We start from the raw sequence: 18,817 nt of genomic DNA, 5'->3' as shown, positions 1-18,817 counted from the left end.
TTCTGTAATAAAATATGACTCCATCTGGCAAAACGAAGGTGAGACTGCTAAGCAGCAAAGCAAGAATCACACACTCAATTTATGGAAGCTACATGAATGAATGAATGCAGGGATGGGTTCTATTTTTTTTTATTACCGGTTCTGTGGGCCTGGCTTATTTTGTGAGCATGGCTTGATTGGTCATGTGCCTGGGCAGGAGTGGCTTTTTAGTCATATGACTTGGTGGGGATTGCTGGGTGGTCATGTAACTGGGTAGGCGTGGCCAACTTGACATCACTCAGATCATGAGTTAGAGTTAGGATGTCTGCCCTCTCCTCGCCTCAAAGGCCTCAACGATATACAGTTTCTGTGTCTATTTATTACTACAGTGTTCCCTCAATTTTTGCGGGTTCGAACTTCGCGAAAAGTCTATACCACGGTTTTCCAAAAATATTAATTAAAAAATACTTTGTGGGTTTTTTCCCTATACCACGGTTTTTCCCGCCCGATGACGTCATATGTCATTGCCAAACTTTCATTCAACTTTAATAAATATTTTTTTAATAAACTTTGATAAATAAACATGGTGAGTAATGATCTAAATGGTTGTTAAGGGAATGGGAAATTGCACTTTAGGGGTTTAAAGTGTTAAGGGAAGGCTTGGGATACTATTCATAGACAAAAATAGTGTATTTACTTCCTCATCTCTACTTCGTGGAAATTTGACTTTCGTGGGCAGTCTCGGAACGCATCCCCCACGAAAATCGAGAGAACACTGTACTACTATTTACATCCAAAATATACTATTTAATCTTATGTATATATGCCACATATGTACATACATATTACACACACACACATAAAAAGATACATTATCTACTACACATACTGTATGAATACACACACACACATACATACACACACACACACAGAGAGAGAGAGAGAGAGAGAGAGAGAGAGAGAACTTTTCTAAAACTATACATTCAACCTCACTACATTTGGAAAAACAAGCAAGAGTCCACTTTCTGCCACATTTAACCATAACTTCTGCACATTAGAACATTATACATGCCTTCAGATGTTCTTTCCTAGCTTGCAGATGCTAGAGCCAGGAAATGTCACGGCTTGAGTAAAATGTAGTGAAATTCACTTAACAACGCTCTTGCTTAGCAACCAAAATTTTGGGCTCAATTGTTATCATAAGTCAAGGACTATCTCTGCCTTCCTCTGCATGGCAGCCTTGTCCTAGTAAACTCCTTCTCCTTTCTAGCAATTTTCCTCTCTGTTAGAGGCACCAAAATATATACTGTATTTGTATTTGTACTTATTGGATTTGTATGCCGCCCCCTAATCCAGATGATGTAAGGTTTCCTGCTGCAGCAGGGGGTTAGACTACCTCCGAGATATCTTCCAGCCCTAAACTGCTGTGCTGTTTCAAAGTGTCTTCTGAAGCCACGTCTAAGGGCAGGGTTTGTAGTGCTTCTTTCCTTCCTCCCTCTCTCTCTCCTCTCCCTTCCTTCCGTCCTTCCTCTTTCTTTTTTCTTTCTCTTTTTCTTTGTCTCTCTCTCTCCCCTGTTCCTTCCTCTTTCTTTCTAGCCCCCCTCTCTCTGTCTGTCTCCCTCTCTTTTTCCCTCCCTCCGTCCCTTTCTCCTTTCTTGTGAAGAACCCCAGAAGGTCTTTGGTAGCAGGAAGAAAAGCCAGATGTTTTGAAACTGAGAACATGCCCATTGATCATCTGGCATTCTTAGAGCTCCACTGTTGAACAGCATAGCCTGAACTAAGGATAGCTAACAGCACTTTCAGTGAGCTCTTAACTCAGTGTACGTGGAGATCCCCAAACATAAGCATGAAGTGTGAGTAAAAGAGTTTATCCTCCCCCCCTCTCTCTTTCTCCCTCCCTCCCTTTCTCCTTTCCTGTGAAGAACCCTAAAAAGTCTTTAGTAGCAGGAAGAAGCCTCCCTACAGTCCCCTGGGAGCCGAAAGGGGCAGGGATGGGTTCTAACTTATCTCACTGCCAGTTCACTTCCTCCTATGCCACGTGGCAAAAAAAAAAAACCAAAGCCAAAAAAACCATTGCGACCACATGCATAGTGCTGGAACGCGGCTTCTGTGCATGCTCAGAAGGATTTTTTTTAAAAAAAAATTGAAAAATATGACAGTATCTACAGACCAGCACTGACGGATCCGGTTTGGTGACATCATCATGACATCAACCAGCCAGTCACTACCGGTTCCGGCAAATCGAACAATTCAAGGACCTATACTCAAAACACTGAATACAAGTTTTAATTTTCATGAGTCACCAGGTATTTAATATGCTTTCCTGTGTTTAGTTCTTTTGATTATTGTAATAATCTTTAAAGTTATCAGACATTATTATAGTAAAAATAAGAAGCTAACATGTGAACATCACAAGTGTAACAGAACTTGGGTAAAGTTAGAGATGAAAAGGTTCCAAAAATGGGTCTTTTTTTGAATATTTGTGAGAAAACAGGATTATGAAATATGTTTTATCTGTAATTATTTTAAATAATAGCTAAGACATAAAAGAGATCACTGTATGTTTGGAAATAGGATAGATCAAGAAACAAATTATTTTTGTGGGGGCAATATGCTGACTCTGTTAAAAAGTGCTATTGCTAACATGTTATAAGCCGCTCTGTGTCTAAGGAAAAGGGCGGCATAAAAATCAAATAAATAAAATAAAAATAAAATAAAATAGCATGAAAAGAAATAAAAGAAATAAATTCACATGTAAAAGTTTAAAGAAAGTACAAGCTTCAATTTTGCTTGTACAACTTTCTACAAGTTACAACTTTTGCCGTTCTCAGACATTCATCCAACTGGTAAAAATAAAGGACCAGGAACAGAGACCACTGAGAGTGGTCTAAAAATGAGACATTTTATGTCTAGCTCCTTAAACTGTGGGGTTTTTTTTTAAATAGCCATGGTACTTTAGAAGCTCAACTAGAACTTAAGGATAATGTGTAAGCTAAAGAGGTTATAGGTGAAGTTGCCTCTTTCCCCATCTTTGCCATAATGACTCTTGGAAAAGGAACATTTTGCCAAATAGCTTTCCTTCTCACCTACTTTCAATCTAAAATAATATGAAAATCAGATAAAAGTTTAATGTAGGTATCAGCATGAAAAGCAATCACCTAAAAGGGTACAATGTATCTTTTGCAAACTACTGAGAATCACTTAGTTGAAATGGGTGGTGCAGAAATTTAATAAATGAGCAACAAACATGGGATCCCATAACTATTAATTCCAGATGGTGCAAGTCAGATCAAATATGAAAAGCCGAAAAGGTCCAAAGTTGGGCACTTTTAATAGAACACAATACATAGACAATCATTCTTGGCTATATGTTTATTCTATTCTTTCGTGACAGTAAACTACCTACTAAAATCAATAGCAAATGGTGTTTCTTGATCAGATTACCAGGCCTCCATTTACCCTTTTCAGATCAGCACTAATAGGTGAAGTCCCAATGGGGAAGATGGAACTAAATAGCTTTGGAGCTGGCAATCAGATCCTACAAGGGTGGCAAGAGGACATAAAACTTACTAGTTGTTCTGTCGAGCTCTCTGGTAGACTCCTCCCAAAAGTTCACAGGTACAAATTTCAGACACACACGTTTGAAAATTCAAAACAATGTTCTTTATAATGAAAATTCACTTAAACCAAGCCCTCTTTTGGTATAGCAAAGAGCACTCCTCTCCAACCAAACTGGTAATTTGTACAAGTCCCTTATCAGTTCTGTGATACTTAGCTTGCAGCTGTGAGGCAATTCACAGTCCTTCTTCTTTCACAAAGTGAAACACACTTTGCTCTGGTTTAGTTTCAAAGCGGGGGAAAATCAGCACACAAAAAGTCAAAGTCAGTAAAGCAGTCACGAAACACAACGATCAGATAATCCTCCACAATGGCCAAACCCACAGGCTGCTATTTATAGCAGCCTCACTAATTACCAGAGCCCCACCCAACCACAGGTGGCCTCATTTTCTTTGATAATAATCTCTCAGTTGTTGCTGCCTATGCATCGCTCTCCACATGCATGGCTGTATCATTAACTCTTGTTCTGAATCCAAGGAGGAGCTAGATAATTGATCTCCTTCTGAGCTGTCTACCACACTCTCCTCCTCCCTGTCACTCATGTCTTCTTGGTCAGAGGAACCTTCATCATCAGATTCCACGGGGGGGGGGGGCAAAACAGGCCTGCAGCATGTGGATGTCTCCCCCACATCCAGTCCTTGGGGCAGGAGCAGGGCCAGAGCTAACCACAACACTAGTTAAGGATGTTGACATGGGCTTTTCATTTGCCATCTGAATGCACACAGACTAGCTTTTCCCATTTCATAATTCTACCATAGCATAACCAAATCTAGGGCAAAAAACCCCAAACAACTAAGCTGTCTGAATATTTTTTCTGAAAGTTATGCATATTTTCTGGATATTATACAGCCTCAAGTAACAGGCATACAAAAGAATACCTTTTAACTTGTCTTCCAATTATATCTATAGAGAAACACCTATATTACTCAGTGACTTAACAAACTTGTTCAGAGATCCAGAAAAAGTTGGTCTATAGCAACAGTCAAGTCTTCCGTGAAATCAAATTACCAAACTACTTGGGCTGAGATATTTCCAAAGCAATTCTTTGAAATAAACAAGACACAATCAAGATGTTAACCAAATCAGAATCAGATATTTCTCTTGCTTTTTCAGGCAGCTGCACAGGCAGACACCAGGAGCAAGAAATGTGTATCTTTTATTTATGAAATTTATCTAACCATCTAAAACCAGCTAGATTTAAGGCAGCTTACAGAATCTGAACAGTAAATAGAAGACATGTCAGAATAAAAATAATTGGGGGGAAAATCTAAAGATAAAAGGCTAAACTGAGGTTTAATGGGAAATGCTACTGTCATACTTAACCCCTGCAAAGGCCATCCAAGAATATTTGCTTCTGGATGGCCATGACACAGGGAGCCATTCTTAAAGGACCAAACAAGTGGCAAAATCAAGCAGATCTGACAAGTTCTGAAGAATCAGTAGTGGAAATGTTAAGTAGTTTGGAGAACTGGCAAATACCACCTCTGGCTGGCCCTAGAGTGGGATGGGAATGGAGATTTTGCAATATCCTTCCCCCAGGAGTGGGGAGAGAATGGGGATTTTGCAGTATCCTTCCCCTGCCCCGTCCACAGAACTGGTAGGGGGAAAATTGAATTTCATTCCTGGAACAAACTATTTCCAGAGCAGGGGAGCAGTGATGGGCTGCTGCCCCCATGGGGGCACAGTGGGAGTAGTAAGTTGATGCACTATTTATTGAATACTTAATAGTTTTTTATTGTCTTTCCTTCTCTAGTACCTTAATATGATCCTTAGTTACTTTTAAAATAGGAAATAATTAAATAGTATGCTTATTTACCCATAAACGCTTTAGTCATTTTAATCATTATCTAGAACTGAACTTTTATAGCAATTAAAGAAAATTGAGCTACTTACCTAATCTGTTATCATACTGAACCTTGGAGGTTCAGTACAAAACCTTAAAATCTCACTGTGCTCCTCAACCAATAACGCTGTCTATCATTTGCCTTTTTTGTTGCTATTCAAATAATGTGACCTAATCAACTGAAAAAAAGTCCAAGCACCTATTTGAAAACTTATCTTGGTCAGTAAGCCACTCCCAGCCAGTCCCATGATCTTTAAGCCAACCTGGTCACATGATTGTCAAGCCACTCCCACCTGGTCATATGGCTGGCAAGCCACTCCTACCCACCACATGACCATCAAGCCACACCCACTCAATAAGCCATGACCACAGTGTGGTAGTAAATTTTTTTGCAGCCCTTCACTGCAGGGGAGATATTACAGAGAACAGTAAACTTTAGCCAGTCGTGCCATTCCTTCTAGTAGGCACTTCGTAGTTCTCCTGATAGAAACTATTTTTAAAAAAGATCGTCCTGAGATATTCAGGGTCTTATAGATGCAAGCAGCACCTTCAGTTGCTCTCACACAGCAGTATAATGTGGCAGCACTGTGACTATCAACCAAGCACATATGCTGCTGTGTTCTGGGTGGTCTTCAAGGACAGCACCACAGAGTGAATTCCAATAAGCCAATAAAGAGACCATAAAAGCATGAGGGACTGTCTTCATCCTTTTCCAGGTAAGCCCACAGATGGTGCACCAGTCAAATTTCTGCAAAAACCCTTCTGGCCACAGTCTTCATCTACTCTTCAGCAATAACCCATACTACAAGTTGGCTCTTTTTAAAAAAAAATGCAACTCCTTTGAGAACCAGAAATGGTGCAACCTTGGAATCAGCACCTGGATCAACAGCAATTTTATCTTCCTTGGGTTGAGTCTAATCCTGTTTTTCCCCCTATCAATAATAAGGGCTTCAAGATTTGGCTCATTATTTTTACCCACCTAGACTCAGGGAAGTTGGTGGAGATATCTAACTGAGTATAATCTGCATATTGATAACATTTCAACCTGAAGTGATGGATGACTTCTTTCAGCAAGGAGAAATGACTGAATACGGAGACACTTCATATAAAGTGCCCTGGGTTCTCCCCTGCTACCATAACCATCCTCTGGACCTGTCTGCTCAGATAAGGAATGCAAAAATAATAATAGATTTATAATAATTTAATAATAGTTTCTTAGATTTGTATGCCGCCCCTATCCGAAGACTCGGGGCGATGCTTGCGTCCAACTCATAACTTTGCAGTTGGTTCAGAAAGGATATCTTAATCAACAGTAGCAAAAACTGCTGAAAATTCTAGAAGGACGAGGATGGTCATGCCACCTCCATTTAAGTCCCTTCATCTATGATCATGATTAGTTTGGTTTATGTTTCATGTCCAGATATGACAGGCACTACTATTAATCTTCTCATAGTTCCCATCACCCATCTCCTCCCACAAATGACTGTATGATGTAACTTTGTTGCTTGTATCCTTACAATTTATATTGACTGATTCCGAATAGGATTTGATTGCTTATATGTACCCAGACATTAAGTGTTGTACCTTATGATTCTTGACAAACTTTAATTTTATGTACACTGACAGCATTTGCACCAAGACAAAATCTTTGCGTGTCCAATCACATATTTTCTATTTCTATTATTTCTATTATTATTTCTATTTCTATTATTATTTCTATGTCTATTATTATTTCTATTTCAATTATTATTTCAATTTCGATTTCTATTATTATTTCTATTTCTATTCTATTCTACTGCCAAAAGTTCATGATATCCTTCATAGCTTCTGTAGCTTTACCTCCATCACTTTCTCAATAACCTTTCCCCAAAAGGAAACTATCCAATTCTGTTAGATCCAGATCTGGGCAAGCCAATCCATCTTTAAGAGCTTCTGACATTTCCTCTTCATTCAGAGAGGCATTGAATGCAGCCTACATCAAACTACTGGTGCTCTCCCTCATCACTTTGATTACCCTGATGGAGCAGGGGTGCAAATCACAAGCAGTAGAGCTAAAACTGCAGGGAACTTTGTCTACTTCATCAGGATCCAGAGGTCCAAAACTTTTCCATAACATGTCACCTCTGTCGTTGCAGCATCTTCTGTCCATTCAGCTCCATGCAGCTTCCATCCCTTTTGAAGAGATGGATGCAATGTTCTCCCTCAGATGAGTCCTAGAGTACAGAACCATCATGGGAGCTAGTGGGGGTACTTTGGAAGTCAAGTAAACGACAGATGGAGCAATAGATGGAGAGCTACTTTTTTTTAAAAATGACAATATTTAAAAAACCGACATCACAAAGACCTGTCAATTGATATTAGCCAGTATATGATTTGAATCTGGCCAATACATGATGCCTGGAAATTTATTATAAGCCTTTGGACTCACTGGAGACGATAACATTAGAGATGCATGTGGCATGCCCAAATATGCCAATTCCTTGAATGTAGAGTAACTAAATGCCTCCCTCCAACCCTATATTTTGTCACAAGCGCCAGCTAACCTTTTACTGCTGTATGTAATAAATCCAGAAGTAGCATCTGTCTCTCTGCTATTGCTGCCATGTGGCTTGCCTAAGGCCAGCTAGGGATATGACAGAAGATGTAAAATTCAAACCAAGACGTACCTATTTATCACCCAGTTTCCCAGACAGCATACCACCCAGAGAATCTGGACCAGCAATTAATCAGTGACTACAACAATATGATTAACAGCCCAGGTGTTACCCACCTGTGATCTGGATCCTTAAGAATCAGATGTTCAGTCTGGTTTAGAGCTACACAGAGCTTTGATGATTGTGGTGGGGTTAGGTCAGCAGTGGGTTGCTCCTGGATTGGCCCGATTCTATGAACTGGTAGCGCCAGGTTTTAGAATCCACTTCTGGGTTAGGTGCATTGGGAAATAAAGAGGGGAAATACTTCTCTGCTGGTATTGATATTATCAGCCATGGTTTTCTTCTAAGTAACTTGAAAGCAACTTTTCCGATTGTTTCTCAAAGGCAAAAAGTCTCAAAGCCACCAACCTTTGAAGTCCTCCAAGGGGTTCCCTTTTATTCCTGTATTATTGTTAGATGCAACAATTATGTGTTTTCTGGAGGACACTGATCTGGCTACGGTCATTTATAGTTTAGTTATCTTCAAGTTAGATTGTTGTAACATTCTATATGGGCAGCAACTCCAAGAGATAAAGAGCACAGCAACAGATTGTGAGCAAGCCCATGTCAAGGATCATATTATGATAGTGCTTTATTGAAGGCCATGCCTGTCAATTAGTTTCTAGGGCCAATTCACTGTTTTCCAAAATCCGATTAGACTAGAATCAGATTATCTGAAATTTAATTACTCATACATACCAACTTGCACGATTAGATCAACAGGAAAAAAGACTTCTGTGAATTTTACCCTGAAGCATTCATTATTTTGGATAGCACCATAGTTTTCTAACAAAATTGTCAACATTGCTTGCAATTAAACTAAAATCAACTCAGATTTAATGATAGGTAAATGCCATTAAAAGCAAAGGAAAAATGTAAGACTAGCGTAAAACCAGCTGATTTTAGTAGAAGCATAGCCAAAATGCTGTGTGTCAAGGGTTGACACTGTGCATGCTTTCCAGGGAGTAAAACCCATTCAGTTTAGTAGGATTTACTTCTGAATAAAGTTATGTGAGATAACACAAATTTCTGACTAACTCATGCTGGGGGTGGGGGTGGGGGGTTAAACACTGTTTTAGTCTGCTGATAAACTGCATATTTTAATTCTTGCTCAGCCATGGTCACATACCACTCTAATGTCACTCCATCAAACTGATTCCCCAGTGCACCGCACGACACTAAATTAAAACTGACTTGCTTTCAAGGAATGTAGTCAGGATTAAAACCATTTGAAAAGTTGCTTTCTGGACTTTTGCCCCATTCTAACTGAATGCTTGGATTTCTTCATGAGTCTATTTCTTCAATTTCATTCTTTATTGCTATTATCAAGGCCCACAATTCTGTACATAAATTGCTTCTTAAGCTGGACGGAGCATAAGTGAATGAGGTCACTACGCATTTTAAAGCCATTCTTTGTAGAATTATTTTAAGAAATAAGTGCAAGTCTCCTGATATTAGTGTATAGCCTGACCTCGTAGGTGTTTTCTTGGACCCATACACATTCCTAATACAAAGAGTACACACAAATTTACTTTTCCCCCGCAACTTTAGTTCAAATCTGTCCTGGAGCAGAGTTTTTGACCATTTATGTGACAAGAAAAAAAAGATATTACAAAGTTTGAGTAAAACTGCTCATGCCTTTATATTAGACAAACTGTTTTTATTTCTTAACTATTGCTGAAAGTTTATGCACACTTTCTTTGGGGATAAGCCCTTGACTGTACATACACCATCATATTTCCCAGGGTAGAACAAGCCAGAATTAGGATGCAGGCTGATTCTTATAAAAAAAAATAATTTCACTCCAATGTTATATTTTTGGGCAAATTATTTCCAGGGAGCAAGATTAAAAGAGGCCATCCCAAAACCAGCTTGCTCTTTGCAATCTTCTGTAGAACTTTTATTGGGGGGGGGGGGGTGTCTCTATGAGAAATGTGACAATTTTATTTTAGCTAGTTCAAATTCCCCACCCCCCAATCAGCAGATAGACTTTTGAAAGATAAAGAAAAGCAGTCTTTAACAAATTTAAATTTAGCCATTTAACTTTTTTTTTTAAAAGAGATTAAAAAAAAAACCACAGAAAGAAGGAAGGAAGCTACAGCAGCTGAGGTTCATTAATAATATAGGAATCTCCTGTCTGTTTTTGCTCCTCCCTCCATTCTCTCTCCCCAATCTTGGTAAGGTGAAGACAGTGCGAAGGCGGGATGGGGGGATCCACACAGCTTGGTGAAGGAGTGTCAAAAGTAAACAAAACTCAAAAGAGGCCGAACCAAACAAACAGCAGGCAGGCACCTCCGCTGAACCTTATCTCCTCTCCCGGCTGGATCTCATTAAAGGCACTCTAAATCCCATCAAGGGCTAATTTACACCCCGGCCCCCCTCCTCTCTTTTAGGAAGAAAACACCACCCTTGCTATCTCCTCCATCTCTCAGAGAGCCTGGAAAAGCGGTTTCGCCTCCCTTCCAACTCAGCCCCTACACAGGGGAAAACCAGGTGAATTAAATCAATTCAGCTTAATAAATCACACCTTAATTAATTAACATGCATCCCGAGGAATGGGGGGGGGGGATTCGGGGACCAATCACACTTGACCAATAAAATTCTATCCTGTTCTAGTACTATATACTGTACTCCTAAAACGTTTGCGACAGGTACCCAACCCTAGTCCCATCTCTACAACAGGTAGCTAAATTGTTCTCAGTTTATATAAAGCACAATAAGGTGGCGCTCGAGGTTTGCCCTCAACTGCGGTTTGAAGGGAAGGAAAAGTCTCTGCCCGCAGGACCAGGCAGATCCGGCTTTTAACAACACCTCACGACCAATTTGCCCATCTTCATCCCGCCAGCCCCGCTCAAAAAAAGCAAAAAAAGTTTTGTTGAAAGTTTAAACGAAAAACTTGCACGGAGACGGATACAGCTCGGGAGGTTCCCTGACCTCCTGAGGTAAAAACAGCTGGAGGTGCGCGCGCCCTCCCGCCCTCAAATTTCCCCCGAAGCAAACTCCCCCTTCCAAGCCGTCCTCCTCCCCACCTTTGCCGGACGAAACCTCGGGAGGTAGGGGGGTTTCCTTCCATTGCCATCCCGCGTGGGGTGGAAATTCCGCCCGCGCCTTCGTTTTCTCCCCGGGGCAAGAAACTTACTTTTCCGCGGGATCTGCAGCTGGCCGCAGCAGGCTCCGGACTCGGCTTGGCTCCAGCCAGCAAGAGAAGGAGGCAAATCAGCGCCAAGCGAAGCTCGGCGTTGGGCACCACCATCCTAGTTTACTCCACGCCCGGGACACGGGTGGGTGGGTGGGGGATAGAGCTCATTCACTGGGCCAAAAATTACGAAAAGTTTGAAAGGGGGAGAAACTTTGGTGGGGGTCGGCTTTGCTTTCCTTCCCCGCCCCGGACCAAAGCGTGGTTCTCTTCTGAGGGCGACTTCTTTTTTTTTTAAGGCGGCTGTCCTAGCGGCTCGCTCCCTAAATCACCCCCTAGCCGAGCCTTCCAGGCGCTGCCCCCACCTCTTAAAGGGTCTCCGTCCCAGGTTGCGAGGAGGAGGAGGATTCGCCATGCTGCGGAGGGAGGGGGGGAGGCTCCGTCCCCCGCCCGATCCCTCCGTCAATCTCCCGGTTCAAAGTTGTTCCAGGAGAGCCGAACGGCGGAGGGTTTATTTATTTAATTTTTTGCAGCAGCAGCAGCCGCCCCCTGGATGGAGACAGCAAGTCACGAACGCTAGCCGGGATTGGCCGCAGGAGGTGCCTAACCCTAAACTCTCCCGCCGCCGGCCGGAGAAGCCCTCCTCCTTTCCCTGCTCTGACCTCCGCCCCGGGCCCAGTTGGCCTCCTGCTGGATTTTCCGCGTAGTTGTTTGCAAGGCATCCCACGCGGCGACAGACCTTGGGGGGGTGATGGTAGGCGTAACGCTCCCAGCACCCACATTAGGGGAAAACAAATAATACACTGCTCAAAACAATACAGGGGATACTTAAAAAAAACAGAATCTAACTTCAGGTAAATAAAACTTCTGTGAAATCAAACTGTCCACTTAGGAACACTGATGGACAGGCAATTCCACATGCTTAGAATTAGAAGTAAGGTGAGAAAATATTATTTTCCAGCAGATGTGGTTGGTAAATCCACAATAACTGAATTTAAACATGCCTGGGATAAACATATCCATCCTAAAATAAAATACAAGAAATAGTATAAGGGCAGACTAGATGGACCATGAGGTCTTTTTCTGCTGTCAATCTTCTATGTTTCTATGCCGTTGTGCAAATGGAATATTCAATTAGGATATTTCGTTCATTCAGATCTAGGATGTGTTGAGTGTTCCCTTTATGTTTTTGAGCAGCATAGTTGCAGTTTGCCATCCGAATAAGTCAACCCTTCACCCTATTAGATGCAACCCACCCACCCCTTACAGACAATGGATGGCCACTAAAGTCCCGCAGTTGTAGCCTTCAATGACTAGGCCGCCAGTTTTGGTGGGAACGGGACAACTTGCCACAGCCAACGCGTTGTGACAAATTCACTGCTGGCAACTCGCTACTTGTTACGGGACCATTTAACGATTGTTTTTAATTATTTAAAATTAATTATTTTTAACTTTATCCGGTCATATTTCATTCTGTTCTTCCTTTTGTATCCTTTCTTTAATGATTCTGTTCCACTGTTTCTTTGATATTGGTGTTAACTTGTCCTGCACTGAGTTGTCCTGTGGCATGATGACTGTGGCACTTTGGCCATGAGGAATTGTCATAGAGCCCAGTTTGGTTTTTAATGACAGTGCAAGAAGGTCTTGAGGTGGCATAGTTTGGGTTTAGGTTTTTTCTGAATGTGGCTTGTGACATAAATAATTATTAAACTGATTGTGGCTTATAAATCAATGGGAATCAGATCCTAGGAAGAAAGAGACTATAAAATAAGGGGGAAATCAACAAACAAGTTTGGGGAGGGTATGGGTGGCCTGCTCATTCAGGGAATCTTGTGGTGGCTTCAAGTGAGTAGCCAAATCTGCCTTTCAAAGATAAACTGATGAAGCCACAAGACAAATACAGTGTTCCCTCGATTTTTGCAGGGGATGCGTTCCAAGACCGCCCGCAAAGTCGAATTTCCGCGAAGTAGAGATGCGGAAGTAAATACACTATTTTTGGCTATGAAGCCTTCCCTAACACTTTAAACCCCTAAAATGCAATTTCCCATCTCCTTAGCAACCACTTAAATTATTACTCACCATGTTTATTTATTAAAGTTTATTAAAAAAAATATTTATAGAAGGCAGACGAAAGTTTGGCGATGACATATGACGTCATCGGGCGGGGAAAACCGTGGTATAGGGGGGGGAAACCGCAAAGTATTTTTTAATTAATATTTTTGAAAAACCGTGGTATAGACTTTTTGCAAAGTTCGAACCCGCGAAAATCGAGGGAACACTGTACTTTGCTCAAGAAAGGGGGCTCCTACTTCCCCCTCAACAAGCCTACTTTGAAGTCTCTGGTCCTTCTTTCATTTTAGATAAGTCAACCCCTTGTGACATATCCACTCACTGCTCTGATTTCCCTGTCTTTCAACAGTAAGTAGCCTTCAGACAGACAAACAAAAAAGTCCAAGAAAATAAGATCAGACTGTCATTAGCTAGTATAGGCTTTCTGCGACCCACGAAAGTCAAGGGACCACTGTATTCACACCATATGATTCAATCCAGAGTGAATTGGATTTATTTATTTGTTATTCATTTGTTTTGTTTTTATGTCACCCTTCTCCTTAGACTCAGGGTAGTTTACAACATGTTAGCAATAGCACAGAGCCAGCATATTGCCCCCACAGTCCGGGTCCTCATTTTACCCACCTCAGAAGGATAGAAGGCTGAATCAACCTTGAGCTGGGGATGAGATTTGAACTGCTGGCCTGCAGATCTAGCAGTCAGCTTTAGTGGCCTGCAATACTGCACTCTGCCCACTACGCCACCTGAGATGGGTGGGAATAAAAATTAAATAAATAAATATGATTATTTCTAATATGGCTTGTTTTCTGATCTACGGTAAGTAAACCTAAACACTGCTTTGTTAAATCATGATTTATAGAAGAACGTGTGTATACAGCCAGAAGTACCATTTTCTAGGGCCATCACTGGGTTATTAACAATTCATAGTTAATCAGTTAATCCTTTTAATTTAAAACTATTAAGAAAATTGCTTGTATCCTCATATTTTATTGTAATATCATCCAGAGTCCCTTTGTGAGGGTGATGAGCCATTTTTAACTTACGACCACAATTGAGCCCAAAATTTTTATTGCTAAGTGAGGCAATGAAATTCCTTTTTTCCCATTTGATACAACTTTTTGCCACAGTTGTTAAGGGAATCACTGCACTTGTTAAATGAATGTGGTAATTAAGCAAATCAGGCTTTGACTTTGCTTGTCGGAAGCTTGCTGGGAAGGTTACAACTTAGTAAATACTTGTCAATTGCCACTATTTTGATGATGCGACCATGGGGATCCTACAATGGTTGTAAGTGTGGAAAATGGTCATAATTTACTTTTTTTTCAGTGCTGTTGTAACTTTGAATGATCACTAAATGAATGGCTGTAAGTCAGGGACTATCTCTATGACAAATAAATAAATACCATACATTTCCTGAATAAACTGCTAGCCTTGCCTAATATTGTGTGTCATGCTCAATAAAGAGTAACAATTGTGTTCACCCAACATGGTAAACCACATTATAGCTTACTCTGATTGAGAATCTCCTCAGATAATGGGGAACTTAGGTGAAGATAGCTACTCCCTCCTGCAATTTGCTGAAAGCTATTTCATCCCCAATCTGTTGCCTTCTACATATGTTTGCCTCTAACTCCAATAATCGTCAGACAACAATGCTAGTGGGATAACAAGAACTCAAGGCAATAAGAGTGGAAGTTTCAAAATAAGATATGTAAACATTTAGGAAACAAAGCTGAGAAATCTCAAATCCACAGGGCAAAATGTGTATTGGGATAAACTCTATGGGTGCTGATCTTGCAAACTGGGTGATTTATGGGGCTAGGTTTGCAACCCGACTAACATTTTAGTAAAGGCTAGGGTTTTTTTTTTGCCTGTTTTCAACTTGTATAGGAGATTCACTCATACTAGTATTAATGTTGCTTTTGTAACCTTCTGCGTAGGGCACAGAAATCATATCAGTTGTGGAGCTTCTTCTAGCTTCTTCACTAAGTCCTTGTCCTGGCAAGGTTCTAAAAGTGTCACTTATTTCTGCCTCCAGTGGTTCAGTTTCAAGACCCTTCTCTGTAGGGGCCCTGGCCCTCTGGATTCGCTCCCCCCAGAGATTCGCACCACAACCACCCTCCTCGCCTTCCATAAGAGTCTCAAGATTCACATATGCCGGCAGGCTTGGGGCCAACAAATGTATTGTGAGTTACTTGTTTGAATAGGAATGAGTGTTTTTATGGTTTGGCGGTTTTTTAGACTATTGGTTTAACTTTAATGAATTTAGGATGTTATATTGTTCCAGTGGTAATTCTACCTGTGGTGGTGCTTCTACTTACGAACTTTTCTAGATAAGAATCAGGTGTTCAAGATTTTTTTTTGCCTCTTCTCAAGAACCATTTTCCATTTACAAACCCGACCCTCTGAAACTGTAACCAGAAAAGGCAGGGAGAAGCCTCCGTGGGGCCTCTCTAGGAATCTCCTGGGAGGAAACAGGGCCATAAAAGGCAGGGAGAAGCCTCCATGGGGCCTCTCTAGGAATCTCCTGGGAGGAACCAGGGCCTCCACCCTCCCTGTGGTTTCCCCAACCGCACACATTATTTGCTTTTACATTGATTCCTAAGGGAAAAATTGCTTCTTCTTACAAACTTTTCAACTTAAGAACCTGGTCACGGAATGAACTAAGTTTGTAAGTAGAGGTACCACTGTATGTTGTAAGATGCCCAGAGTCCTCGGAGAGGGGTGGCATAAAAGTCCAATAAGAAAGAAAGAAAGAAAGAAAGAAAGAAAGAAAGAAAGAAAGAAAGAAAGCTGCCCTTCTCTCTGTGTCTGGGTTTGCTTATCTAAATAGACTTCTCCCAAGGACAAGGCTGGCTTGTTATCTTAGTGTGACTGGGGGAACAGCATCCAGTTCTTGTTTGTCAATAGTAAATACTAGCCTCTTGATATAATGAACTCAGCGAGAGGGGCTTGGGATATCTGTGTCTCACAAAACATATCCTATGGGAAATATTAGGAAAGTGGGTTTCATTTTGAAAAGCATGCTTGGAAGCATAGACTGTTTGAATGTCACCACAATTCACTTAGGGCCCCCATTGCTAGGCAGCCACTCTACTGAATGTAAGTCTGTTGCATTGTAATACTATAGAAGTAATTAAGGTGTAATATATTGCTTTCTTTGAACTCCACCATCCACTGGTGAGTCTATTAAGGGTGATTTGTAAATAGATATGTTTTCAGCCCTCCTGTACTTTTTCGGGAGTGGAGGGAGGGGGCACTTTATTTTGGAGTTTGTTCTTTTTATCATTTCAGCTATAGAGTCTTTGTTTTGGGTTACAACAACTTGAGGAATTTGGGGGCACAGGGTCTCTTGCTTGGACAAGGTAAGTCAATTTATTGTAGAAAGATTAGATAAATACATCAAGGGACTCTTTCAGCTATTCCAATTTCACCTTCTGTAAAATGGTCAAAAATTGATAGTATGGTCTGCCCTTAAAGAGCATTCAGAAACTTCAACATGCATGGAACAATGTTTATGAATGGATAGATAAGAAAAAAAAACAAAGATAGAAGATTAATAATAAGTATAGATATTTTGGTTCAAATTACTCCTTTTTTTTCATTGAGATTTATATTAGATTTAGTTTATATATATAGAATAGAATTTTTAAGACTGTTTGACTTGAAACTAGTTAGAATTTCCTTATGATATCAATTTCTTTCTATTAGATATTTTCTGTATTAGTAGCATTGAATTATGTATTTAATCATGTATTCCTTTTTCTGTATCTGCATTTATACTTTTGAGAAAAGCAGGGATGATACATCCCTACACTGTATGTTAAATGTTTGTAAGTCTGTGTGTCATTTTAAAGAAAATTAATAAAAAATATTTGAAAAAAAAACACAGAAACTTCAACATGGGCAAAATGCAGCTCCATGGGTAGTAAATGGTGCCATTTGAAGTTACAACAGCACTGAAAAAGGTGACTTATGACCATTGTTCATACTTATGACTACCCAGCTATAGAATTTGGATGAATGGATAGATGAATAAAACCCTAGTCAAGCCTACTGTTGTGGCATTCTCATTATCTCTTCTCCAAGTACTAACAAGCCCTAATCCTGCTTGTTTGACAAAGCTTAAATATTTCCTCACCTTCCATTGAATGCTTTGCTGAGTACCGATAAAACAATTTATTTTACGTATTACAGAATTAAAATACTGCTATCCGCCCCCACGAAAAAGATAGCTGGAGGCTTAAAACAGAGTCACACGTTTTCAAGAAATGTATTATAGGCATCAGCCTGTAAGAATTAAATTTTCTCTGTTTTAGTCTCTGTGCAGCCAAAACTATAAAATCTAGATTTTTAAAATAATAATCAGAAAAATAACTCTAAAGAACAGCATGTGTGTTTTCGGAGCAGCAAAAATAGTGTGTGTTTTCCATTAATGTTGTGGGTAGCTATCCACATTAGCTACTTTTCCATTGATTATCTGTCATCAGCTTGCTATCAACTCTTAGAAACCACACAGGGGGATTTTTTTTTCAAAAAGTTGATCGGCCACATCCTGGTCCTTCAGGATGTTTGCAATGGTGCATCCATCCATCCACTGGTATACTCAGATTTTAGTCATTGTTGGATTTCAAATATACCCTAACCTTGGATTTTAAAATGGGGTATAAGCTAATAAAATGTCTTTCCATGTCACCTATTACTGTAGCAAGTTAGGATGAGCTTCATATCCACATGCAATTTGCAAGGGTTTTTTTGGGGGGTGGGGTGGGTGGGAGATAAATGCAACAGATACTTTGCAAGATACCCTAAGGAAATGGATAAGCCTTTCCCTTAGATTAAGGGGGAAGTGAGGGGGGAAGGGGAAGAAAGTCCTGGAGATTATCTGCATTTGAAAAGAAGTTTGCTTAGAAGGAGTGATGTGGATTTCAAAGAAGCAGAAGCAACAGAGGCCTATTTACACCCTTAGATAAAAAGGGTTAGTGAACTTTGTAGTATGTTACTGTATGAAAGCATTAGGTCAGCTGGAAGGGAAATATGGGGAATACATTACAAAGTGAAGTGGTTACATGTCAGGCACAAGCTCAAAATAAGGAAGAAAAAGGATATTCTAAATACAGTACATCTTAATAATTGCCACCTCAAAGCAAGCTATGCAAACACAATTTCTCAGGGACTGAAAGGATATGACAGTGCATGGCCTGAACAGGGGACTGCTGAATTGAATTCACCTGCCTGCAGAGCTCTGTAGAAATCATACAAACACACACACACAAAACCCACACCTCATCTCACCCATTCTGTAGATTAAAATATCAAGCCTCGGGGCAGAAAAAATATATCTTATACAGTGGTACCTCTACCTAAGAACGCCTCTATTTAACAACTTTTCTAGATAAGAACCGGGTGTTCAAGAATTTTTTGCCTCTTCTCAAGAACCATTTTCCACTTGCAAACCTGAGTCTCCGAAACTGTAAC

The 18,817-nt window shown here is 40.4% G+C and overlaps 1 protein-coding gene across 2 annotated transcripts in view; it reads right to left on the bottom strand.

The window, feature by feature from the left end:
* The window catches only part of TRABD2A (TraB domain containing 2A), a 102,210-nt gene extending 90,401 nt beyond the window's left edge, over positions 1–11,809 (bottom strand). The window contains exon 1 of one of the 2 annotated variants that reach the window (XM_070736227.1): positions 11,273–11,809. In XM_070736227.1, the coding sequence (XP_070592328.1) occupies positions 11,273–11,386 (114 nt within the window). In that variant the 5' untranslated portion in view covers positions 11,387–11,809. The remainder of the gene's footprint in view (positions 1–11,272) is intronic. The other variant, XM_070736229.1, reaches the window with a different exon arrangement.
* Between the last annotated feature and the right edge of the window lie 7,008 nt (positions 11,810–18,817).

This window comes from Erythrolamprus reginae, chromosome 2 (genome assembly GCF_031021105.1).
Source record: "Erythrolamprus reginae isolate rEryReg1 chromosome 2, rEryReg1.hap1, whole genome shotgun sequence".
NCBI lineage: Eukaryota > Metazoa > Chordata > Lepidosauria > Squamata > Dipsadidae > Erythrolamprus > Erythrolamprus reginae.
The sequence above is the reverse complement of the archived record's forward strand: the minus strand, read 5'-3'. Positions and strand labels throughout refer to the sequence as shown.